This window comes from Hemitrygon akajei, unplaced genomic scaffold (genome assembly GCF_048418815.1).
Source record: "Hemitrygon akajei unplaced genomic scaffold, sHemAka1.3 Scf000108, whole genome shotgun sequence".
Lineage (NCBI taxonomy): Eukaryota > Metazoa > Chordata > Chondrichthyes > Myliobatiformes > Dasyatidae > Hemitrygon > Hemitrygon akajei.
Window position 1 is genome coordinate 605,551 of NW_027331994.1, and position 25,895 is coordinate 631,445.

At 44.4% G+C, this 25,895-nt stretch overlaps 2 protein-coding genes across 4 annotated transcripts in view; one reads left to right on the forward strand and one right to left on the reverse strand.

The window, feature by feature from the left end:
- The window catches only part of LOC140723298 (NACHT, LRR and PYD domains-containing protein 3-like), a 55,390-nt gene extending 37,678 nt beyond the window's left edge, over positions 1 to 17,712 (forward strand). For both annotated transcript variants that reach the window (XM_073037896.1, XM_073037897.1), the window contains 10 exons: positions 4,624 to 4,716; positions 6,381 to 6,535; positions 7,445 to 7,616; positions 7,716 to 7,766; positions 12,963 to 14,700; positions 15,814 to 15,900; positions 16,076 to 16,246; positions 16,402 to 16,572; positions 16,728 to 16,895; positions 17,060 to 17,712. In XM_073037896.1, coding sequence (XP_072893997.1) covers positions 4,656 to 4,716; positions 6,381 to 6,535; positions 7,445 to 7,616; positions 7,716 to 7,766; positions 12,963 to 14,700; positions 15,814 to 15,900; positions 16,076 to 16,246; positions 16,402 to 16,572; positions 16,728 to 16,895; positions 17,060 to 17,147 — 2,862 coding nt within the window. In that variant the 5' untranslated portion in view covers positions 4,624 to 4,655 and the 3' untranslated portion in view covers positions 17,148 to 17,712. The remainder of the gene's footprint in view (positions 1 to 4,623; positions 4,717 to 6,380; positions 6,536 to 7,444; positions 7,617 to 7,715; positions 7,767 to 12,962; positions 14,701 to 15,813; positions 15,901 to 16,075; positions 16,247 to 16,401; positions 16,573 to 16,727; positions 16,896 to 17,059) is intronic.
- Positions 1 to 25,895, reverse strand: part of LOC140723299 (uncharacterized) — a 246,128-nt gene that overhangs the window by 57,955 nt on the left and 162,278 nt on the right. The gene's annotated exons all lie outside the window — the stretch shown is intronic.

A 25,895-nucleotide genomic window follows, 5' to 3' on the forward strand; every position in this document is an offset into this window, starting at 1 on the left:
GCTGATTTCTCTCTTTGGGGGGAGGGAGGGGGGAAATGGGATTTTCTATAAAGCTGATTGGATGTTTTTACTGTTTTACTTATTCACTATCTACATGTCTGTGATTACCTTTTATACATTACTAAAGGATACTTGATGGATTCTTTTATTAATATACTCAGTTTTAATGTGAAAGGTCTAAATAACCCTGTTAAACGAAATAAGATTTTCTCTTATATCCGGAAACTTAAAACTCATATAATCTTTCTCCAAGAAACCTATATTCGTAAAGATGATATTTCACATTCTTTCAAAGGATGGAAGGGTATACATTTTCGCTCACCCTCTCAATCTAGATCGAGAGGGGTCTCTATCCTGTTTGATCAGAATTTATCCTTTATTCAACATAATGTAATTTCTGATACAAATGGGCGCTTTGTTATTGTTTCGGGTAGTCTTGGGAATAAACTAATCGTATTTGCGAATGCATACGCTCCAAATACAGAAGACTCCTTGTTCTTTCAACGTCTTTTTTCTTTTCTGCCTGATTTGAATCGGTATTCCTTAGTGATGGGTGGAGCTTTTAATTTTTGGCTTGACCCTATATTACACCGCTCTTCAAGTAAAACTAATAAATCAGACTTACTTTTTAAACCTTTTTTATCTCAGTGTGGTATTCTTGACATGTGGCGTTTTTTACACCCCCAAGAAAAGGAATATTCATATTTATCTCAGGTTCATCATATGTACTCTTGGATTGGTTATTTTTTTATAGATAGAAACTTGCTTCCACTGGTAAAATCCTGTGCTTATAAGGAGATTGCTTTGTCTGATCATGCACCTGTGCTTCTGGCTTCAAGATTACCTGCTTGCTCTGTACCAAATAGAAGTTAGCGTTTTAACTTATCATTGTTATCTGATAAAAAATTTCAAAAGTTTTTGGAAAACCATATTACTTTTTTCTTTAAAGAAAATTTTAAAGGAGATACTGCTGGTAATATAGTCTGGGATACTTTTAAAGCATATTTTCATGGAGAAATTATCTCTTACTCTACCTATATAAAGAAAAAAGCTGACAAAGAAAGGTCTGACCTAGCAGCGATATTAAAAGATCTTGATCGAAAGTATGCCCTGTCTCTAGATCCAAGTACATATAATAAACGTATTGAAATCCAATCCAAGTATAATCTTCTGCTGACTTACCCAATTGAACGACAGCTGTTGAGAGATAAAACTCAATTTTACATTCACGGGGATAGAACTGGTAGTTTATTAGCCAATCACTTAAAATCTTTTACAGTTAATCGTCAAATCATAGAAATTTTTAAAGATAATGGAAATAAGACATCCGACCATTCTGAAATTAACAACGTATTTAAAGACTTTTACCTTAAGTTGTATCAGTCTGACTCTTCTTCAGATGATACCTATATGAACGCCTTTTCAGTAATATCAACATTCCTACATTCTCTGCTGATAGTCTAACACAGTTAGATCAGCCTATTTCCAATGAAGAAGCGGCTGGGGCTATACGTGATTTACATTCTGGTAAGACCCCTGGACCTGATGGCTTTCCTGGGGAGTTCTATAAAACTTTCACTACGTTACTTACACCTTATTTATCCTCTGTTATATCAGAGTCCTTTAAATCAGGTAAACTCCCTCAATCTTTTTATGAAGCTTTTATTTCGCTTATTCTTAAAAAACAATAAAAATCCAGCTGAATGTTCTTCATACAGACCGATTTCTTTATTAAATGTTGATGCAAAAATTTTAGCCAAAATATTAGCTCGAAGACTTGAAAATATTCTACCATCTATTATATCACATGACCAGACAGGATTTATTAAAAATCATTACTCACATTTTAATATACGTTGGTTATTGAATGTGATATATTCACCATCCAAAAAATATCAGAGTGTATATTATCCTTAGATGCAGAAAAAGCCTTTGATAGGATTGAGTGAAATTATCTTTTTAAGACCTTAGAAAAGTTTAATTTTGGGCCTAATTTTATTCGTTGGGTTAAATTAATCTACTTGTCTCTTACTGCTCAGATTATTACTAACTCCCAAATTTCTAAGCCCTTTAAATTACAGCGGGGAACTAGACAAGCATGTCCTCTTAGTCCTTTACATTTTGCTTTAGCTATAGAACCCTTAGCAATAGCACGTCGTGAAGCTAAGGACATTTCTGGTATACTGAGGGAAAGTACGTCTCATAAAATTTCATTATATGCTGATGATATTTTACTTTTTATTTCTAACGCTGAAACGTCTTTACCTTTGGTTCTTTCTTTAATCTCCCAGTTTAGTTCTTTTTCAGGATATAAGCTGAACCTACATAAAAGCGAGCTGTTTCCTTTAAATGACCTAATGTCATCAAATGCCAAATTTCCGTTTAAAGTTGTTACAAGTCAGTTTACATATTTAGGTGTAACAATTACAAAAAACTTCAAGAATTTATTCAAAGAAAACTTAAACCCCTTATTGAATTATGTGAAAAAGACTCTTTCTAAATGGTTCCCTCTTTCTTTATCCCTAATTGGCCGAATTAATTCGATTAAAATGAAGATTCTTCCTAATTTTTTATATCTTTTTCAGGCCTTACCTATTTTTATTCCTAAGATGTACTTTGTTTCTTTAGATTCAATTATAACCTCTTATATTTGGAATAATAAACAAGCTTGTTTAAGAAAAGTTTACCTACAAAGAAATAAAGAGATGGGTGGACAAGCCCTACCGAATTTTAGGTTTTACTATTGGGCTGCCAATTTAAGGAATATTACTTTCTGGTCCTATTATATTTATCGTAAAGATTGCCCACCATGGGTCTCTTTAGAAGTTAATTCTGTAAAAAATTCCTCTATTGTCTCTCTTCTTGGATCATACACTTCTTTTTCAGCAAATAAAACAACAGATGGCATAATTGTTAAGCATACTTTAAGGATCTGGTCTCAATTTAGAAAATTTTTTGGTTTAGCGAATTTTTCATTATCATCTCCCATTCTCTTTAATTATTATTTTTTTATCCCTTCCATGACTGATAAAGTCTTTAAAGATTGGGATGAATTAGGTATTAAGTGTTTTTGGGACCTGTTTATCTCCGGATCTCTTGCTTCTTTTGACCAATTGTCAAATGAATTTGCACTCACAAAAACACATTTTTATAGATACCTTCAAATTAGAGATTTTCTACGTTTCCCATTAGCTACTTTTCCTACAGGTCCTGATAAAAATTTACTGGACGATCTTTTAAATTTAAAACCTTTTGGTAATGGTTCTATTACCATTATCTATAACTTGTTGATTGATTCTAGACAAGACTTTTTAGATAAAATAAAAAAAAAGCTTGGGAGGATGACCTAAATTGTCAGATTTCTGATGATAGATGGAATAAAATTCTTAAACAGGTTAATAATTCATCTTTCTGTGCTTGTCATTCACTTCTACAATTTAAAGTGGTCCATACAGCTTACATTTCTAAACAGAAGCTCTCCAGTTTTGACCCGAATGTTTCTCCACTTTGTAATAAATGCAACTCTGCCAATGCCTCTTTAATTCATATGTTTTGGTTTTGCCCTACAATTGAAAAGTTTTGGCGGAAAGTATTTCATAACCTCTCTCAACTTTTCAGGGTCCAATTTGACCCAAATCCCCTTAGAGCCTTGTTTGGTATTATTGCAAATGAAGATATAACTTTAAATACTCCTAACTTACAGGTTTTAGTTTTTCCCTCTCTTTTAGCAAGAAGAGCAATCTTGCTTAAATGGAAGGAGTCTACCCTCCTACACATCTTCAATGGCTACGTGATATTATGTCGTATTTAAATTTAGAAAAGATCCACTGCTCAGTCTTAAATTGGAAAAATTTTTTAATGATATTTGGGGACCTTTCCTAAATTATTTTTCCAATTTATAAAGCTTAACAGTGCACAGACTTTTATGTATATCTTTATCTTCTATTCTTAAGTGAATATGTTTTTTTTCTAATTATCCTTTGTCATCCATCAGCTTTTTTCTTTGGTAGTTGGTAGGCAGTTGACTTTTTTATATATTAAAAAATTCTTTTATGATGTATGACCTATCTTTAAATCTTTGATTGCAGAGAGGTATACATTTATATGTTATCCTATAACATTTTGATCAATTTTATTTTATTACAATATATGAATTTACACAAGTTATGTTGAGATGTATCGATGTGTTGCACTCTGTAAATCTTTTTTTTCTTCTGAATAAAAATATTGTAAAAAGAAAGAAATGCATATCAAGTCTAGTTCCCAAAGAGAACTGTGATTGGCCAATCAGCTGGTTCACTGCTGCTCCGCAATAGAACACCTTGCCTTACCGTTGACAAATCAATCCTGGTTGACGACACGTGATTGGTTCCTTAAACGGAATTGACTGCAGTATAACTACCGTAGTAGATAGACTGGAGAATCCCGACATGGTGTACAATTCATGTAATGGGTATTGCGTGACTGTGGGTGGATGGGCGCAGGTGGATCAGGACGTGTCAAATCTTCAGTGAAGCAGCCCCAAGATGTTTGGAAGTGTTTGCCTCAGTTTGAAAACAAAACAGTGTTCTGCTTTAAACCTCATTTAACGTTTGACCCTCCTGTTACTTTTGTTTGTTACAGAGCAGCAAAAACTGATCACACCTGTCCCCAAAATGGATCAAATTGCGAGCAGTGGAGGAGTTCCAGTGACGTCAACATCGGGAAAGGACATGGGTATGTTGCCGAATTATTTTAATTTATAAATATTAATACTCTGAGGGTTCTGCGTCTGGGTTTAATTCAATATCGACAATTCACACAACATTTGTGAAAAATGAGCAGAGAGATGAGAGAGAGAGTTAACATCTCTGGGAGAAACACAGTCACACGTGGAAGGAGTACATTTACCGTCTGCTCCTGCTCCTCTAGGAGATTGTGATGCACATTAAAATAGCGAGTTACTCCAGAAGACAAGACATCTTGCAGATGCTGGAAGTTTTGGGCAACACAAAGACACACAAAATATTGGCAGAACTCAGCAGGTCAGGCAGCATCCATGGAGAGGAATAAACATTTGACATTTTGGATCAGCATCACACGGAAGAGAAAGTAATGTGGCAATATCTAAAATTTCTGTCCCCACATTTCCAGTCCGATGAAGGACCTTGGTCCGAAACGTTGATTGTTTATTCTCATCCATTGTCATGGTCTGGTCCGTGAAGTCCGCAATCCGGTTCATGGTCCAGTCCGTGGATCCCGGACTCCGGGTCTTCTGGCTGTCCGTGTTGTATCTGGGAATATAAGTGGCCCTGAGTTCGAGAGTGGTTGCTGGTTCGTCTCATCAGTATCCTGTCCTTGTCTCTGTGGGGTAAGTCAGCCCGTCTTTGACGTTACCCTGAGTCTGGAGCCTCGCCTGCAACCTTTCACCTTTTCTCGCTCTCAAGTTCTACCCTGCGAAACAAGACAGGAGCCTTGCTGTGTCTAGATAAGGAACCGCCTTTCGTTGTTTGTAACTGTCTCTGTTTGTCCAAGCCTTCACTAGATAGGTCCGGACATTTGTCGCCACTGTCTCATCGTGTGCAGCGTATGAGTCCCGGCCCTACGTCCTCTTCCCAAGGAGGGGCTCCGACTCTGTGTTCTGCATTCCTGCTCTCCCTCGACCAGGGCTCTGTATTCCGCGGTCATGTCTCCCAAGTCTGACCCTCATGTCCTCGTCCACGTCTGAGCCTCATGTCCTCGTCCACGTCTGACCCTCATGTCCTCGTCCACGTCTGAGCCTCATGTCCTCATCCAGCCCAGGAGTCGCGTGTCCAGCCCAGGAGTCCCGCATCCTACCCCCACGTCCAGTCCTGTTGCCTTGGCTTGTCTTGTCCAGTGTCGTTTCTTCCCTTGCGTTCTTGATACACCGAGTCCTCTCCTTAGTACTTCAGTGTCGGTGTTATGCAGTTGGGTCTGTTCCCTACGCCCAACTAATGACATCCATAGATGCTGCCTGACCTGCTGAGTTCCTCCAGCATTTTGTGAGATATCCCACAGATTTGCTGAGGAAGGGGTTGACCAGGCAGGCAGACAGTAACCCAGAGCAAAGCGGTGGTGATGGGCAGTATCAGGAGAGTGACGGTGATGGGTTACTATATTCTCAGCAATAAGCAGAGTCCTTTCCAAACAGAGAGGTATATTCACAGAGACGTGAAAGAGCAGCCTTCAACAGATGGAGCTATAACCCCTTCAAAACCACACCCTGCCCCGACCGGGACCACCCATGCCCCTGCCCAAGACCGTTCCCCCCCCCCCCATATATATATTGGACTTTATTTAGTGATTTTTAGGTTCCAGAGGGAAAGTTGCTGCCCAATATGGAGTCAATGAATATTTATTTTTCCCGTTGTACTTCACAGTGATCACTGAACTCCTGGCAAGCTGGAATGATTTCCAGCTCCTGCAGTTGACGGACTTCTACCGGGACAGGCTGGAGCAGGCGATGGAAGGAGGGGTGCACGGAGTGAGCCTGGCGTTAACGGCTGAGTATCAGTTCAGCGGAGAGGAACATCGGGTGAGTGGGAGGGAGAATGGGTTTGAATTTTCACACATCACAGGACTGATGGGTGTCGGAACTCTCACTCATCGGATAATAAAGCATAAAAACAAATCAGAACTAAATATATATAATTCTTAAAACGGTGAATCAGAAGGAATGATTGAAAGAGGTGTAAACACTCCAGTGGAGGCTCAATGCTCAGAGCGAGGGGAGCAGGGAACAATTGTATGAGGTTGCAATAAAGGAGTTTAAATGGAAATACGGTAGGAATTTTCATTTTGAAAAGACCGTGCAGCGTGATGACAGGATGTCAGTGAGAACCGGGGCATTAACACTGGATGCCACAGGAGCTCGAGTGTGATCTGTTCTGGGTGGAGATGATTGTGTTACAATCTGTAACTGTAAACAGTGTGGATCGGGGAATACTGCCATGTTGTAATGTGCAATCACTGAATAAACCTCCACTGGAAAAGGCAAAGGAAAGGCATCAGGTGTCAGCCAGAAATCCGCTGTCATGTTGGACTCTGGCGGACTGAGGAGATGAATCAGATCATCTTTTCCGCAACTTCTCTGTGACTGCTCACTCTGTTATAAAAACCCTCCTGACTTCTTTCTTCATCTGTGATGGTTATTTTCTGATTTCTGTTTTACACCGTCAAATCCGGTGAGGAATTATTTATGGATTTGGAGCCACGTCAATGAAGCGGTCACAGACCAGCCAGGATCTCAATGACTGGTGGACCAGGTTCACGGTGAATGTCCCTCCGTGTGCTCTGCACTCAGAATGTACAGTCCATGTCCAGACAGGATCAGCACCCGTCCGGGTGACTGCTTAGTGTGATCCCGTTACAGAGCACATCATTTACTTCTCATTCTCTGTGTGAATCTGTCAGTCCCCAATATGTTCACCGTTACTCTTCACAGAAAATCTCTGATCTTGCTGATAAGGGAGAGCGGGCGGACAGTTCTAAACTCCTCCTGAGCCTGGTGATGGAGAAAGGCTCCCGCACCCGGAGGGTGATGTGGGAAACCTTTGTCAAAATGCGGATTGGTGTCCCAAAGTTGGACAAAATACTGAAGGAAATACAAGAGCATGGTGAGAAAGCATCACTGATGAATTTAATTTTGGATTCAATCACAATTGACTTTATAATTTTATGCATTTTAATTCCTCAAATTGTTTTATTCCGAACAGGTTGTGTTCCGGTCCATCGACCCGTACCGGAGATTCCCAGAGAACTGAAAGGTAAGTGAAGAAACCGCTGTTTCCACCAATGGTTGATATTGTGTAAGGCCATGTCGTTGTTGAACCATCTGGACTTGACCAGGTAAGTGGTGGCACCATGACTCAGCGCACAGTGCGACACATGGAAAATATTTGCTCGAGGGATATCTTTCTCAGGACATTATGACGAACAACTCAGAGAGTTGGGGAGTTTTCTGAAAGGGATCGCTCCTCTCTGACTCCGACAACGACAGGTCCCTCCTTCGAGCCAGAGTGGAGAAGAGGACAATCTGGAGGAGTGAAATTCTCAGAAATTCTTCACTCCGAAAAGTGAAATCCTTCCCCTGCAGCTACACTACCTGAGCAACAGCCCTCATCACGGAATAACAATGAGAACATCCATTTAATGAGAAAATCACGTAACACCCAACTGCTCTGTTCAACCTCAAAGCAGCATATGAACCCAACTCTCCCTTAGTGCAAAGACTGCTAACGTTATCCATTTTAATTTCTAACTCAATAATCCTGGGAATTCCATCAGGAGACAGTGTTAGTGAGGTTGAGATTGGGGGACAAAATCCTCAGCTCAGTCCACAGAAGCTGAAATTCCTGTCTGCCAATTTGTGTGATGGACACTGTGGAAAGGTGAGAGATGGGAATTAGGACAGAGAAACCGAGGGTTGTGGGATTGCGGCAATTAGCCTGCAAACTTGTTTTTCACTGTTCTTCATGTTGTTTGCTGAAGGAACAGACACAGCAGTGAAATTCCCACACCCATTTCTAATACAAAACCGATTCACTCCCTGATTATTTAAGAGTATCATTTCTAACACTGTCACATTGTCTGAAGTAACTATTTAATCAACCAATGTTTTCCTACGCTCCCCATCCCACCCGAATACATTGAACAGAGACCCCACACACCCCTGACAGGGTCCTGACACACTGTGAGATCCCACACACCCTGACAGGATCCTGACACACTGTGAGAACCCACACACCCCTGACAGGGTCCTGACACACTGTGAGACCACACACACCGCTGACAGGGTCCTGACACACTGTGAGACCTCACACACATCTGATAGGGTCCTGACACACTGTGAGACCACACACACAACTGACAGGGTCCTGACACACTGTGAGATCCCACACATCTCTGACAGGTTGTGACACACTGTGAGACACCACACATCCCTAGGAGTGTCCTGACACACTGTGAAACCCGACATGTCCCTAGGAGGGTCCTAACACACTGTGAGACCCAACACGGCCCTGGCAGGGTCCTGACACACTGCAAGGCCCCACACATCTCTGACAGGTCGTGACATACTGTGAGTCACCACACACCCCTGACAGGTTCCTGACACACTGTGAGACCCCACACATCCCTGGCAGGGCCCTGACACACTGTGGGACACCAAACATCCCTGACATGGTCCTTGACACAGTGTGATACCCCACATATCCCTGGTAGAGTCCTGACACACTGTGAGAACCCACACAACCCTGACAGGGTCCTTGACACACTGTGAAACCCCACACATCCCTGCTAGTATCCTGACATGCTGAGATCCTGCACACTCCTGACAGGCCCTTCAAATTCTGTGAAATCTGGACACACTTTGCAGAGTCCTAACATACTTTTACACGTCCTTTCAAAAGATTGTATTCAGCAGTAGTGTAACTTGCCTTCCCCTAATTCAGAATCTCTATACTCGGGGCATCGATATCGCTTTCCATAACTGAGACAGATTGTCTCTGTGTCCAGAATACTCTCCCACTGACACTTGTCCAGCTACATTATCTCCTGCCTCGTCGGGTCAACAGAAGATACAGGTTAGGCTAATAATCCTTATTGCATGGGTGGTGGTCCAGGTGAGTGAACATGATGTGATGGTTGGGACTGAAGTGGGTAGTTCATTGGATAGAGTGTTGTGGGTCATGTAGTTGGACCTTGAGAGTGGATCAGCACATTTGAAGTGTGATGTTGTTGCCTTTATGAAGACTTGATTGAGAGAGACAAAATTGGCAGATCAATATTCCAGAGTTACAATATTTCAGATAGAGAGGGGAGGTAATACATTTGGAAAGGTTTATTTGCTGCCCTGGGGAATTTCACAGCTGCGCTCAGAGAGGACATATAGGGGAGTTCAAGTACTAAGGCAATATGAGAGCATAGCAATAAGATCGATACAGTCACTGATGGGTTTTTACAAAACATCTCCCAGTAGTCATCATGAGATACAGGAACTAATATGTAGGCAAATTCTGGAAAGATGCAAAAACAGCAAGTTTGTTGTAGTGGGTAATTTTAACTTTCCCTGTGTTGCTGATGACCTTTCATTCTCTGTCCTGTGTTTCCTACCTGCAAGGATATTTTAGGAATCTCTGATGGTGGGATGTGTTCTGGGAATAATGTGTGGGATGTGTGAACTGGAAGTGAGGCCAGACTGCAGCTGGTATTTGAATGTAAGCCGACAAGTTGCTGAGGTTTCAGTGCTGGAACCTTTGGGAGCAGTGAACACTTCTCAGATGGTTATGAATAAGGAGAAGTCTGCAGCTTATGCTGTACCGAACATGTAATTATTTTAGAAATTAAAAGTCCCTATTGTTTCTGCCTCCACCACAATCGCCGGCAGATTATTCCACGCCCTCACCACTCTCTGCATAAAAAAACTTACCCCTAACAATCCCTCTGTACCTACCTCCAAGCACCTTAAAACTGTACCCTCCTGTGTTAGCCATTTCAGCCCAAGAAGAAAGTCTCTGACTATCCACACAATCAATGCCTCTCATCATTTTATATACCTCTATCAGGTCACCTCTCATCCTCCGTTGTTCTCAGGAGAAATGACTGAGTTCACTCAACCTATTCTCATAGGGCATGTTCCCCAATCCAGGCAATACTTGTAAACCTCCTCTACGTCCTTTCTATAGTTTCCACATCCTTCCTGTAGTGAGGTGACCAGAACAGAAGACAATACTCCAAGTGGGGTCTGACCAGGGTCCATTATAGCTGCAACATTACCTCTCGGCTCCCAAACTCAATCCCAGGGTTTCGAACCACAGAGTCAACCTGCATAGCAGCTTTGAGTGTCCGCTGGACTCGGATCCCAAGGTCACTCTGATTCTCCACACTGCCAAGAGTGGGGTGTGCAGCATTGGGTGTGGGAAAGATAACTTGGGGAAAGGCAGATTCAGTGGCAAAGGGTTAGATTGAGAGCAGCTCTTGTTAGGCAAATCCCCAACGGGCATGATTAAATATTAGCTGAGCAGAATTTGGGTCCGGCATGTTGCAAAGAGGATTAAAGCCAACGACGGCAATGCCTGTAGATCTTGATGGGAGATGTTGTAAATTTAATCTGAAAGGGAGAGATGAGTTTCATGATGCTGAAATGAGACAGTCAGTTGTGGAGAGTGAAGAGGCATGCCAAAGAATGCATTGGGATACAGATCAGTTGCAGATGCGAAAAGGGAAATATCAGGTGGAGTTTAATCCAGAGAAGTGTGAGTTCTTGCAATTCAGGAGATCAAATGTATGGGGAAGTATAGAGTAAAGGTCACGACCCTGATGTCATTAGTGTCTACAGGGATCCTGATATCCATATCCATAGCTTTGGAGGCAGCGGGATGAGTTTATGGGGACATCCTGCTAGCAGCAACTTTATGGGCCGAATGTCCCATACCTATACTGTACTATGCAGGTCTTGTGATAGCTGAAATCCTGAACCACCTGCTACCGAAACTCCTCGGTCTCTGCTCTCTTCGCCACCCGACCTGTAATCGGCATGGTTTCAAACTTCTATTTAAAGTCACAGACCAGTAGCATCTCCCATTTCTCCCCTTTCCACAGACGGTGTCTGACCTGTACTCACATCTACACTCCAGTCCTGTGCTGCAGAGGGCAGGCCAACATGCTGCATAACTGTGGGAGGCTGGGAGGCTCTACAACAAATCAAAATTGCCCAACGCATCACTGGCACCCCCAGCCTACCTTCCATCGGGGACGTATATACAAAAAGGCTCTGGAAAAGGGTCAGCTTCAGGAAGGATCCTACCTATCCTGCCTATGGGCTGTTTGCCCCTCTCCCATGAGGGAGGAAGGATCCCATCTATCCTGCCTATGGGCTGTTTGCCCCTCTCCCATGAGGGAGGAAGGATCCCACCTATCCTGCCTATGGGCTGTTTGCCCCTCTCCCATGAGGGAGGAAGCTACGTAGCATTCACAGCAGGACCATCAGACTCAAAATCAGTTACTTTCCTCAAGCAGTAAGACTGATCAACACCTCCAATGATTAAGCCAAACCTCCACAACTAACAAACCCCCACGCCAACACCCGCACGGTTTTAAAATTTTCTACCAGAACCACCTGAGGTCGGAGTGACTCCTGTATCGTATGTATTTATATTTATTGTGTTTTCCATTACGTTCTTTTTCTGAGTTATTTTGTGCTGCATCACATCCGGAATAACAATTATTTCCTTATCTTTTACACTTGTGTATCTTCAATCTTGAATCTGTTGAGTATTTACAACACATACTGTTTCAGAGACACGAGACTGCGGATCTGCTGTCTCAAACCATTTTCTGGAGGAACTCCGTGAGCTGAGCAGTGTCTGTGATGATGGCAGGGCGGGGGGAGGGGGTGGGGGACTGTTTTCGTTTTGTGTCAAAATGCTGACCGTCTCAATCTCCTGAACAAGACATTGACATTTTCTCCCCCAACAACCCCCACCCACAGTGCACGTGCTACTCAATAAAACTACTTCTTTGTATTTTGAATCAGTGATGGTGGGTGGGAGGGGAAGCTGTGATTCCCCAACCTGTTCCATTGATAAATTGCCCACGATCCTTTTCTCCATCTCCATACGCCACATCAAACATCCGGCTTTCAAAGTTCTTCCACTGGAACAATGATAGCTCTGACAGTGGTGGGAGTTTATCCAGTACAGGGCAGTCGGGGGTTAGTAAACTATTAGGGAAATATTCACCTTCACAGCACAGTTAATGTGGAAATGTGAAGATCTGGTGTTTATCTAGTCCAGGCCTCTCTGTCCAGTCAGGGGTCTGTTAATCACATCTACTTCACTGAACGAACATCCATTGATGAATTCAATCAAGGCAATAGCTTTGAGCTAACTCTTGCGTACTTAAATACTGAGTACTGAGTTGAGCCATTTAACATTTTGGCTGTGTTCCTGTTCCCATGGAAGATGTTCAACAGAAACACAAGGAGACTCTGCGGGCACAAACTGAAACACTGAGAGTGAACACGATCCTGATGAGGGAGAAGGTGAAGGTTTTCCAGCTGGTTGATCGATACGCTGAGCTCACGGTCATTTCTTCTGTTCGAGATCGGAGACTGGTGGAACATGAACTGCTGGCAAGAGGCAGAGACCATGGGAATTGGAGAGAAAAACATCTCCGCAGAGAGCTGGAAAAAATCCGGACTGATCAGTTGTTCCAGAGCAGCTTTTCCTGGAGTAAATCCAAATCTGGGAGTTCAGCAACAGTGGCTGGAGTCCCAGGTATTGGGAAAACAACAATGGTACAAAAGATTGTTCATGACTGGGCCACGGGGAAAATATTCCAACAATTCCAGTTTGTCTTCAGTTTCAAATTCCGAGATTTAAACTCCATTAACTGCAGGATAAACATGAGGGAACTGATTCTGGATCAGTATCCTTACTTTGGGAATATTCTGAGAGAGGTCTGGAAGAAACCAGAGGGATTGCTGTTTATATTCGATAGTTTGGATGAATTCAAGCACAGAATTGATTTTGCTGACTGTTGGAGAGAAACAGAACCCAAGCACCAGTGCCCAGATCCCGAGTGGTGGTGTGAAGTGTCTGACATTGTGTACAATTTAATCCAGGGCAAGCTGCTCCCAGGGTGTTCAGTGCTAGTGACCACCCGCCCCACTGCGTTACATTTATTGAAAAAGGCTGATATCAGTATCTGGGCTGAAATCCTGGGATTTTCTGGTGAGGAACGGAAGGAATATTTCATCAGGCATTTTGAAGATCAGACGGTGGCGGAAGCTGTTTTCAAACACGTGGAGGAGAACGAGATCCTATACACCATGAGCTACAACCCCTCCTACTGCTGGATCCTCACTCTGGCACTGGGCCCCTTCTTCAGACAAAGAGTCAGGGACCCACAGCGAGTTCCCAAGACCATCACCCAACTGTACGCCTACTATATTTACAACATTCTGAAAAACCACACCCGTGAGATTGAGAACCCCCGTGATGTCTTACTCAGGGTTGGTCAGATGGCCTTCAGAGGAGTGTCCGAGAAGAAGATTGTGTTTACAGATGGAGATTTGATCAACTACAATCTGCAGCCTTCCCAGTTCCTGTCCGGGTTCCTGATGGAGCTTTTGGAGAGAGAGGATTCTGTTCGGAGCGTGGTGTACACATTCCCACACCTCACCATCCAAGAGTTTGTAGCGGCAGTCGCACAATTCCTGAATCCACATCCCGGGGATAACCTGAAATTCCTCACTAAATCCCACAACACGGCAGATGGACGATTTGAGGTATTTCTCCGTTTTGTTGCTGGTCTCTCCAACCCAATGACAGCTCGGGGTCTGGAGGAGTTTCTGGGTCCATTTCCCAATGAAACAACCTGCCGGGTGATTAACTGGGTGAAGGAGGAGGTTAAACGTCAGAGTGGAAACACATGGACTGAAACTGGTAAAAGGAGCCTCCTGAACACATTACACTACCTGTTTGAGTCTCAGAATTGTGGACTGGCTCAGGCTGCAGTGGAATCTTTGGAAATACTTTCATTCAGTGGAATGACACTGACCCCGATTGACTGCGCAGTCCTATCTCATGCCATCGGATTCTGTGATACAATAAAACAGCTCGACCTGGAGTGCTGCCACATTCAGTGTGAAGGAATCCAGCGGCTGGAACCCGGGCTGCACAAGTGCCAGGAGTTGAGGTAACCTGACTTATCTCTCACTCTGAACTGTGAAACTGTTCCATTGCGTTCTTTCAATGTAACGGTATTTGGGTAAAACTGTAGTAAATCAGATTGTGAAGAATTGTGACAAATGCCAGGGGATCGGTTAGTAATTCCCCAAGGATGGGAGGGTTCTGTGGTTCCTTGTGAAGGGATGTTGGAGACTTCATCAAATCAGTGAACAACGGCCATTGGTTTAATGGTTGTAAAGCACAGGAATGGTCGTGTTTCACGCTGCCTGTGACACGTCCATTGACAATGTTCCTTCTCAGTCACTGACGCCCAAACCAACACTGACTGCAGCAGGTGGGTCAGAGCTTCACACCCCCCTTCCGATGGACAAAAGGCCATCAGCAGACTGTCCAAACTTTACAACCCCTTCCCGGTGAGGGACAAGAGAAAGATAGTGGACTGTCCCAGTGAGAGTGAGAGAATTCCCTCTGTGAGATTGTCCTCCCTCTGCCCTTCCCCATGTGTGACTATCACCAGCAGTCCACCTGTGTCAATGTGGGCACTACCCCGCCCCCAAATGGTTATGTCCTCTATATATGGGCACTAATTCAGACCTTCCCCTCACAAGTGATCTACCTCAGCATCCGATCCTCCTTCGGATCTCTCTTCCCCATCCTCTTCCTCCTGTGGGTTCTCTCTTCCCCATCCTCCTTACTTCTGTGGGATATCTCTTCCCCATTCCGCTTCCTCCTGCAGGTTCAGTCTTTCTATCCTTTTTCCTCAGGTGATCTCTTCAACAATGTCTCAGCGACATTCCCCACTCAAATACATTCTCACTGTGAGACTCTCTCCCACCCTTCAGCCCTGTCCTTTCTGACCCTCACAGGTCAGAAACACTTTTCTGACCATCTGGGAATGCAACAGAATATATGGAGTTTACAGGGTCACACCAACAGACTAAATTACTGACATTTGGTGAATACCCTGGAGCTGGGCAGTGAGGGACATTGACAGCGATGGTAACTCCGATCAGTGATTTACTGAAGGGTATAATGTTTCCTGAAAAATCCGAGTGAGAGAAATTCCCTCAGACCCACAGTTTGAATCACTTTGTTCATCAATTTCTCTGTTTGTGTTCAGACTTGGTGAGAATAAACTGGGAGATTCCGGAGTAAAATTGGTGTCTACGGCTCTGAGGAACGTGGAGTGTAAAATACAGAAACTGGGGTAAGTACCAGACTGTGGGAGATTGTGTTTACAATCACTGGGTGCCTGGCACTGAGCATTAATGTGATCAGTAATTGTGTTACTGATAAACACTGGGGATTTGTAATGTCTCCTTTCTCTCTGTGTCCTTCACCCTCTCTCTCTCTCTCTCTCTCTCTCTCTCTCTCATCTCCAGGCTGGGGGATGTCGGTCTCACTGATTCTGGTGTCGAGGATCTTGCTTCCCCTCTTAGTAAAATATCATTACTAATGGAGCTGGACCTGGGTAGTAATAAACTGGGAGATTCTGGAGTGAAACTGGTGTCTGCGGCTCTGAGGAACCCGGAGTGTAAAATACAGAAACTGGGGTAAGTACCAGACTGTGGGAGATTGTGTTTACAGTCACTGGGTGCCTGGCACCGATCATTAATGTGATCAGTAATTGTGTTACTGATAAACACTGGGGATTTGTACCGTCTCCTGTCTCTCTGTGTCCTTCACCCTAACTATCTCTCATCTCCAGGCTGATGGAGATCGGTCTCACAGATCCTGGTGCCGAGGATCTCGTCTCCGCTCTCAGTACAAACCTATCACTGATGGAGCTGGACCTGAGTGGTAATAAACTGGGAGATTCAGGAGTGAAACTGGTGTCTGCGGCTCTGAGGAACCCGGAGTGTAAAATACAGAAACTGGGGTAAGTACCAGACTGTGCGAGATTGTGTTTACAGTCACTGGGTGTCTGACACTGAACATTAATGTGATCAGTATTTGTGTTACTGATAAATACTAGGGATTTGTACCATCTCCTGTCTTTCTATGTCCTTCACCCTGACTCTCTCTCATCTCCAGGCTGAGGGGTGTCGGTCTGACAGATTCTGGTGCCGAGGATCTCGTCTCCGCTCTCAGTACAAACCCATCACTGACGGGGCTGGACCTGAGATACAACTCTCTGACAGACGGATCTGTTCCCGCTCTCCGCCGCCTCATACTGACCCTCCCGAGTCTGGAGCGGATCGAGTGAGTGTTTGTGTTAATGTTCAATGTGATAAAATATCAGCGGATCCGCCGGTTTTCTGGTGATATTTGTCTGTGAGTGTTGTTGAAACCTTAACCCCGGTCCCCTGTTACTGACACTGTTGTGTAATCTGTTTATTTCATCTTTATTCTTCCATCTGTTTCAGACTGTATGGGAATCGGTTCAGTGGGACCGGGGAGAAGGAACTGAGATCTCTACAGGAACTCAGACCCGGACTGACAGTGTCCCTGTAAACATCTGAATATTTGAACATCACTAACGGAACTGTCTCCGGTCTTGAGCTCGCTGACATCGGAAGCGCACCTGCGGTGACGTATTTCTGACTGTTGTCTGGCCGCGCAGTTTCCACCGAATGTGCAGGTTCAAGACTCCCCACGTGAGACCCCGGGAAATTACCCAGACAGGAAGAGCCCAGGGGCCGGGTTATCCCGGGATAATCTCCCGGGTGGGATTATCCCGGGAGAGAATCCCTTTGCTCCCTTTGCTGAGGACGGTGCATTCGGCAGCCTGGCCGATATAATGATGTTAAATTGACAATTACCTCGGCAGTGACCCTGGATCTGCAGCGATCCCGGACACGGCCCTGAAGTGTGATTTTATAATCATCGGTTCCCCGATGCAGAGTGACGGTGAGAAACGGGACTGATTATTCAACCTGTCACTCGTTGTCGCCGGTCAGTTAATTGTGTGTGACTGTGAGTGAGTCGGGAGCAGCTTATTTATTCCCGCACGTCAGCAGCTCACAGATTGTGTAATTTACATTTGTCATGATGAAATCAATAAACCGCTGTAACTTCCTGTCCTGGTGCCGGACTCGAGTTTTATTTGAGGTTCCTGCTGCCCCTCCCCCCACCCTGTGCACTGCAACAGTGGGTCGGAGCTCCTCACACTGACACAGTAGCGTCTCAGCTCCAGGCTGAGGGAGGTCGGACTGGCTGAGTCTGGGTGTCCAGGATCTCATCTCCACCCAACCCCCTTTCTGGCTAACTGACCCCCTCCTACCCCCCGCAAACAGTTATAATGTGCAATTGTATCAGGCGTGAGTCCACTGACGTAGTGCACAAAAGGTTTAAAAAAGAGTGGAAATTTTCAACGGTCATTTAAATCGAAGCAAAATGCGGAGAGGGAACAAGTAAAGGAAGCTCAGAGAGAAGCTGTTTTTTTTTTAACTGATCGGGGCAAAGAGGCTAGACTGCGCAGGCGCGTGAAGTAGCGGGCCAAAGGTTTAAAAGAAAGACCGTCATATAGTGCGGCCATTGTCGGAGTGGACTGAGGCCGAGTGGGACGGCTTTGGCTCAATTAGGCTTCGGCGAGAACTGGCAGAGGCGAGGTTGAATGGAGCACGACTGCGCCAGCTAATGAAAGTCGGCGGAGGAATTTAAAAAGCGAGCGGAGGCTGAGTGCGAGCTTCCCTCCACGTGAGGTAAGGCTGGGTAAACTCCTTTAATTAATCTAATTAGCTTAGGAGTAGGTAATGGGGGCAGCAGTTAGGGCAGTTGAGTGATCTGTTTGCAGTACGTGGGAAGTCAGGGCGAACACTGTTGTTCCTGATGACTACACCTGCAAAAGGTGCATCCAGCTGCAGCTCCTGACAAACCGTGTTAGGGAACTGGAGCTGCAGCTGGATGAACTCCAGATCATTCGGGAGGCAGAGGCAGAAATAGACCGGAGTTTCAGGGAGATAGTCACTCCTAGGAGTCAGGAGACAGGTAGTTGGGTGACTGTTAGGAGTGGGAAGGGGAATAGACAGGAAGAGCAGAGCACCCCTGTGACCTTTCCCTTCAACAATAAGTGTACTGTTTTGGATACTGTTCATGGGGATGACCTCCCAGGGACAAGATGCAGTGGTTGCGTCTCTGGCACCGAGACAGGACTCTCAGCTCAGAAGGGAAGGAGGGAAAAGAGGAGAGCAGTAGTGATAGGGGATTCGATAGTTAGGGGGATAAATACGAGGTTCTGTGGAAGAGATCGAGAATCCCGGATGGTCTGTTGCCTCCCTGCTGCCAGGGTACAAGATATGTCTGATCGAGTTCTCAGAATTCTCAAGAGGGAGGGTGAGTAGCTGTATGTCGTGGTCCATGTAGGCACCAATGACGTGGATAGGAAGAGTGAGGAGGTCCTGAAAGGTGAGTTTAGGGAGCTAGGTGACAAGTTAAAGAACAGGACCTACAGGATAGCAATCTCAGGATTGCTACCAGTGCCACATGCAGGTAGGTTTAGAAATAGTAAGATAGTGCACACCAACACGTGGCTGAAGCCATGCTACAGGAAGGAGGGTTTCAGATTTATCGATAATTGGGCAGTTTTCCAGGGAAAGTGGGACCTGTTCTGGTGGGACTGTTTACATCTGAACTGGAAGGGGACAAATATTCTTGCAGGTAGGTTTGCTAGAGAGGCTCCAGTAGATTTTGAAACGAGGGGGGAGTGGAACCAGAGTGTAGGAACAGATGTATGGGAGAAGTACGAAAAAGAAGATAGTAAAGTTCTTTGTACTGTTAGAGATAAACAGAGAAGAAGACATGGAGAATGTTTAAATTAATTTATTTTAATGCTAGGAGCATTGCAAGAAAGGTGGATGAGCTTAGAGCATGGAATGATACCTGGAAATATAATGTTGTAGCTATTAATGAAACATGGTTGCAGGAGGGGAGTGATTGGCAACTAAATATTCCTGGATTTCGTTGTTTCTGGTGTGATAGAATCAGAGGGACAAGAGGGGGAGGTGTTGCATTGCTAGTCAGAGAAAATATTACAGCGGTGCTCTGGCAGGATAGATTAGAGGCTATTTGGGTGGAATTGAGGAATGGGAAAGGTGTAGTAACACTTATGGGGGTGTATTATAGACCACCTAATGGGTAGCAAGAATCGGAGGAGCAAATTTTCAAGGAGATAGCAGATATTTGCAGAAAGCACAGCGTTGTGATTGTGGGAGATTTTAATTTTCTACACATAGACTGGGAAGTCCATACTGTAAAAGGGATGGATGGTCGGGAGTTTGTAAAATGTGTGCAGGATAGTTTTTTGCAGCAATACATAGAGGTACCGACTAGAGACGGGGCAGTGTTGGATCTTCTGTTAGGGAATTAAACAGGTCAGGTGACAGAGGTATGTTGGGGAAAACTTCGGGTCCACTAATCACAATGCTATTAGTTTCAATATAATTATGGAGAAGGATAGGACTGGTCCCAGTGTTGAGATTTTTGATTGGAGAAAGGCTAACTTTGAGGAGACGCGAAAGGATTTAGAAGGAGTGGATTGGGGCAATTTGTTTTATGGGAAGGATGTAATAGAGAAATGGAGATCATTTAAAGGTGAAATTTTGAGGGTACAGAATCTTTATGTTCATGTTAGGTTGAAAGGAAAGGTTAAAATTTTGAGAGAGCCATGGTTTTCAAGGGATATTGGAAACTTGGTTAGGAAAAAGAGAGACATCGACAATGAACATAGGCAGCATGAAGTAAATGAGGCGTTCAAGGAATATAAAGAATGTAAGAAGAAACTTAAGAAAGAAATTAGAAAAGTTAAAAGAAGATACGAGCAAACACGAGGAAATCTGCCGATGCTAGAAATTCAAACAACACACAAAATGCTGGTGGAACACAGCAGGCCAGGCAACATCTATAGGGAGAAGCGCTGTCGATATTTCGGGCCGATACCCTTCGTCAGGACTTACCGAAAGGAAACATAGTAAAAGATTTGAAAGTAGTGGGCGGAGTGGGAAATGCGAAATGATTGGAGAAGACTGGAGGGGATGGGATGAAGCTAAGAGCTGGAAAGGTGATTGGCGAAAATGATACAGAGCTGGAGAAGAGAAGGGATCATTGGACGGGAGGTCTCAGGAGAAAGAAAGGGGGGGGGGCACCAGAGGGAGATGGAGAACAGGCAAACAACTAAATATGTCAGGGATGGGGTAAGAATGGGAGGAGGGGCATTAACGGAAGTTAGAGAAGTTAATGTTCATGCCATCAGGTTGGAGGCTAACCAGCCGGTATATAAGTTGTTGTTCCTCCAACCTGAGTCTGGATTCATTTTGACAATAGAGGAGGCCATGGATAGACATATCAGAATGGGAATGGGACGTTTAATTAAAATGTGTGGCCATTGGGAGATCCTGCTTTTTCTGGCGGACCGAGCGTAGGTATTCAGCGAAATGGTCTCCCAGTCTGCGCCGGGTCTCGCCAATATATAAAAGGCCACACCGGGATCACCGGACGCAGTATACCACACCTGCCGACTCACAGGTGAAGTGTCGCCTCTCCTGGAAGGACTGTCTGGGGCCCTGAATGGTGGTGAGGGAGGAAGTGTAAGGGCAGGTGTAACACTTGTTCCGTTTACAAAGATAAGTGCTAGGAGGGAGATCGGTGGGAAGTGTTGGGGGGGACGAGTGGACAAGGGAGCCGCGTAGGGAGTGATCCCTGCAAAAAGCAGAAAGAGTGGGGGAGGGAAAATGTGTTTGGTAGTGGGATCCCGTTGGAGGTGGCGGAAGTTACGGAGAATTATACGTTGGACCTGGAGCCTGGTGGGGTGGTAGGTAAGGACAAGGGGAACCCTATCCTGAGTTGGGTGGCGGGTGGATGGGGTGAGGGCAGATGTGCGGGAAATGGGAGAGATGCGTTTGAGAGCAGAGTCGATGGTGGATGAAGGGAAGCCCCTTTGTTTAAAAAAGGAAGACATCTCCTTCGACCTGGAATGAAAAGCCTCATCCTGAGAGCAGATGTTGCGGAGACGGAGGAATTGTGAGAAGGGGATAGCCTTTTTGCAAGAGACAGGGTGGGAAGAGGAATAGTCCAGGTAGCTGTGAGTGTCTGTAGGCTTATAGTAGATATCAGTGGATAGGCCGTCTCCAGAGATGGAGACAGAAAGATCAAGAAGGGGGAGGGAGGTGTCGGAAATGGACCAGGTAAATTTGAGGGCAGGGTGAAAGAAGGTACGGGGTTGCTTTGGCAAGTGAGGTGAAAATAAATCCGAAGGGTTTCTACATTTATATTAATAACAAAAGGATAGTGAGGGATAAAGTTTGTCCGTTAGGGTATGTGCTGGGGAGAACTTCGGGTCCAGTGATCACAATACAATTAGTTTCAATATAATTATGGAGAAGGATTGGACTGGACCCAGGGTTGAGATTTTTGATTGGGGAAAGGCTATCTTTGTGGAGATGTGAAAGTACTTAGAAGGAGTGGATTGGGACAATTTGTTTTTTGGGAAAGATGTAATAGAGAAATGGAGGTCACTTAAAGGTGAAATTTTGAGGATACAGAATATTTATGTTCCTGTTAGGTTGAAAGGAAAGGTTAAAAGTTTGAGAGAACCATGGTTTTTAAGGGATATTGGAAACTTGGCTAGGAAAAAGAGAGATATCTACAATAAATTTAGGCAGCATGGAGTAAATGAGGTACTCATGGAATATAAAGAATGAAAGAAGAATCTTAAGAAAGTAATTAGAAAAGCTAAAAGAAGATACGTGGTTGCTTTGGCAAGTAAGGTGAAAATAAATCCGAAGGGTTTCTACAGTTATATTAATAGCAAAAGAATAGTGAGGGATAAAATTGGTCCTTTAGAGAATGAGAGTGGACAGTTATGTGTGGAGCTGAAAGTTATGGGGGAGAATTTGAAGAATTTCTTTTCTTAGGTATTCACTAAGAAGAAGGATATTGAATTCTGTCAGGTAAGGGAAACAACTAGGGAAGTTATGGAAACTATGACAATTAAAAAGGAGGAAGTACTGTCTCTTCTAATGAATATAAAATTGGCTAAATCTCCCGGTACTGACAGGATATCCCCTAGGACCTTGAGGGAAATTAGTGTAGAAATAGCAGGGGCTCTAACAGAAATATTTCAAATATCGTTAGAAACGGGGATGGTGCCGGAGGATTGGTGTATTGCTCATGTGGTTCCATTGTTTAAAAGGGGTTCTAAGAGTAAACCTAGTAATTATAGGCCTGTCAGTTTGACGTCAGTGGTGGGTAAATTAATGGAAAGTATTCTTTGAGATGATATATACAAATATCTGGATAGACAGGGTCTGAGTAGGAACAGTCAGAATGGATTTGTGCGTGGAAGGTCCTGTTTGACAAATTTTATTGAATTTTTTGAAGAGGTGACAAAGAAAGTTGACGAGGGTAAAGCAGTGGATGTTGTCTATATGGACTTCAGTAAGGCCTTTGAGAAGGTTCAGCATGGGAGGTTAGTTAGGAAAGTTCAATCGTTAGGTATTAATATTGAAGAAGTAAAATGGATTCAACAGTAGCTGGATAGGAAATGCCAGAGAGCAGTGGTGGATAACTGTCTGTCAGGTTGGAGGCCGGTGACTAGTGGTGTGCCTCAGGGATCTGTACTGGATCCAATGCTGTTTGTCATATGCATCAATGATCTGGATGATGGAGTGGTAAATTGGATTAGTAAGTATGCAGATGATACTAAGGTAGGTGGTGGTGTGGATAATGAAATAGGTTTTCAACGCTTGCCGAGTGATTTAGGCCAGTTAGAAGAGTAGGTTGAACGATGGCAGATGGAGTTTAATGCTGATAAGTGTGAGGTGCTACATTTTGGTAGGAATAATCCAAATAGGACGTACATGGTAAATGGTAGGGCATTGAGGAATGCAGTAGAACAAAGTGATCTTGGAATAATGGTGCATAGTTCCCTGAAGGTGGAATCTCATGTGGATCGAGTGGTGAAGAAAGCTTTTGGTATGCTGGCCTTTATAAATCAGAGCATTAAGTATAGGAGTTGGGATGTAATGTTAAAATTGTACAAGGCATTGGTGAGGCCAAATTTGTAGTATTGTGTACAGTTCTGGTCACCGAATTATAGGAAAGATGTCACCAAAATAGAGAGAGTAGAGAGAAGATTTACTAGAATGTTACCTGGGTTTCAGCACCTAAGTTACAGGGAAAGGTTGAACAAGTTATGTCTTTATTCTTTGGAGCGCAGAAGGTTGAGGGGGACTTGATGGAGGTATTTAAAATTATGAGGGGTATAGATAGAGTTGGCCTGGATAGGCTTTTTCCACTGAGAGTAGGGGAGATTCAAACCAGAGGACATGAGTTGAGTGTTAGGGGGCAAAATTTTAAGGTTAAGGGCAGCACGAGGTGCAATTTCTTTACTAGCTGTGTGGAACGAGCATCCAGTAGAAGGGGTAGATTCAGGTTCGGTATTGTCATTTAAAATAAAATTGGATAGGTATATGGACAGGAAAGGAATGGAGGGTTATGGGCTGAGTGCGGGCCAGTAGGACTAGGTGAGAGTAAGCGCTCAGCACGGACCAGAAGGGCCGAGATGGCCTGTTTCTGTGCGGTAATTGTTATATGGTTATCTGTCCCGGCTCCCTCCGCTACGTCCCATCACACACTCCCGGGGTCAGAGACAGAGTGAATCTCCTTCCATACCGTCCCATCACGGACTCCCAGAGTCAGATACAGAGTGAATCTCTCTGCAAACCGTTAATTCACACACTCTTGGGATCCGCGCACACACACCACACACACGTACACACGAGACGAATCTCAGTAGAGGTGGTGAAAGAGACGGAGAGAAGCAGTGGCACGGCGGGGAGCGATACAGGGTGGGAGGGGGCACAAAAGGATAGCGGTGTACAGGTGGATATTAGAACCCTAGTGATTAATAAACACTTTTGAATTTTAGGGTCGAGACGTGGCCCAGGATGAAATCGAAGATGAGGAAAATTTATCAAAAACGGGAAGCCGTCCCATCCCGTCCGTTCACACGGGCCCCGCTGCCAAACAAACACCGCCCATTTCCATTCATCCCCACCATCCTCATTCCTAACGGGACGCGCCCCTTCCCATTTATTCCCACCGTCTGCCTCCCACTGGAACTCCTCCTGTTCATTTCCAACGGGACTGGGTTCCTGGAAATTAGTAGGGACGTCTGACTTCCCTGTTTGACAGAACTCAGGGCGGTGTTTACGGAATTTGACGAGAACGCCGATGGGTTTATTAGTTATACGGAAACTCGAGGGTCGTGTGGACATTAACCACTTTGTAAAACTGACGATACTCAGGACTGAAAATGGTCTCCGGGGAGAAAGTGGTGGGCTGAGTGACAATGGGCGCCATGGAGGGGCGATGGACGGAATTAAGATGGCCGTGGTCACCTTGTTTCTCGTGGACGGCAGGGAGGGAGTGATACACTGACAAGAGAGTGGGAGAGACAGGCAGAGTTAAAATGACCGACAGGGTGGGGATTGTGCACTGACTGAAAATTATCACCAGGGAGGGTGTTATGGGCAGATTAAAAATAGGATTCTGGATTAAAGCCAGAATATAAAATTGTCCCCAGTGAGGGAGTGACGCGCCGACATAATATTGTCACCGGGGAGAGAGTGACGCGCCGACGTAATATTGTCACCGGGGAGAGAGTGACGCGCCGACGTAATATTGTCACCGGGGAGAGAGTGACGCGCCGACATAATATTGTCACCGGGGAGAGAGTGACGCGCCGATATAACATTGTCACCAGAGAAAATGGTCTCAGGGAGGGAGAGAGTGACGCTCTGTCATAAAATGTCCGCTGCTTCGCTTAAAATTTCTGACGGGGCAGTTTAGGGTTAGTGATTCCTTGTTTGAAGTGAGCGCCGGGAAGGGATGGAGTGAGACATTGACTTACAATGGCCACTGTCGCACTCAGAATCTATGGCGAAGGAACATGCGGTGCCCATGGATACAATCCCGGGATTGAGTGTGTTATTGATTGTAATAACAGTATTTTAATTTGTGATTTATATAGTTTTGCTATTGTATGTATGTTTTAATTCTAATAATTTTGTCGTTGAATAAACTAATGTATGTATCTCAGATATTCACACATACACATATACATGTGGGTTTTCGGGAGGAGCGGCGGAGGGTTTGGGAGGAAGAGGAGTGGACTGATGAGACAGTGATCGTGGCGAAGTCACTGACTCAATAGGGGACGGAAAGTGGAGGGGCGGAAGTTCCTGTCACAAACTGGTGGCCGAC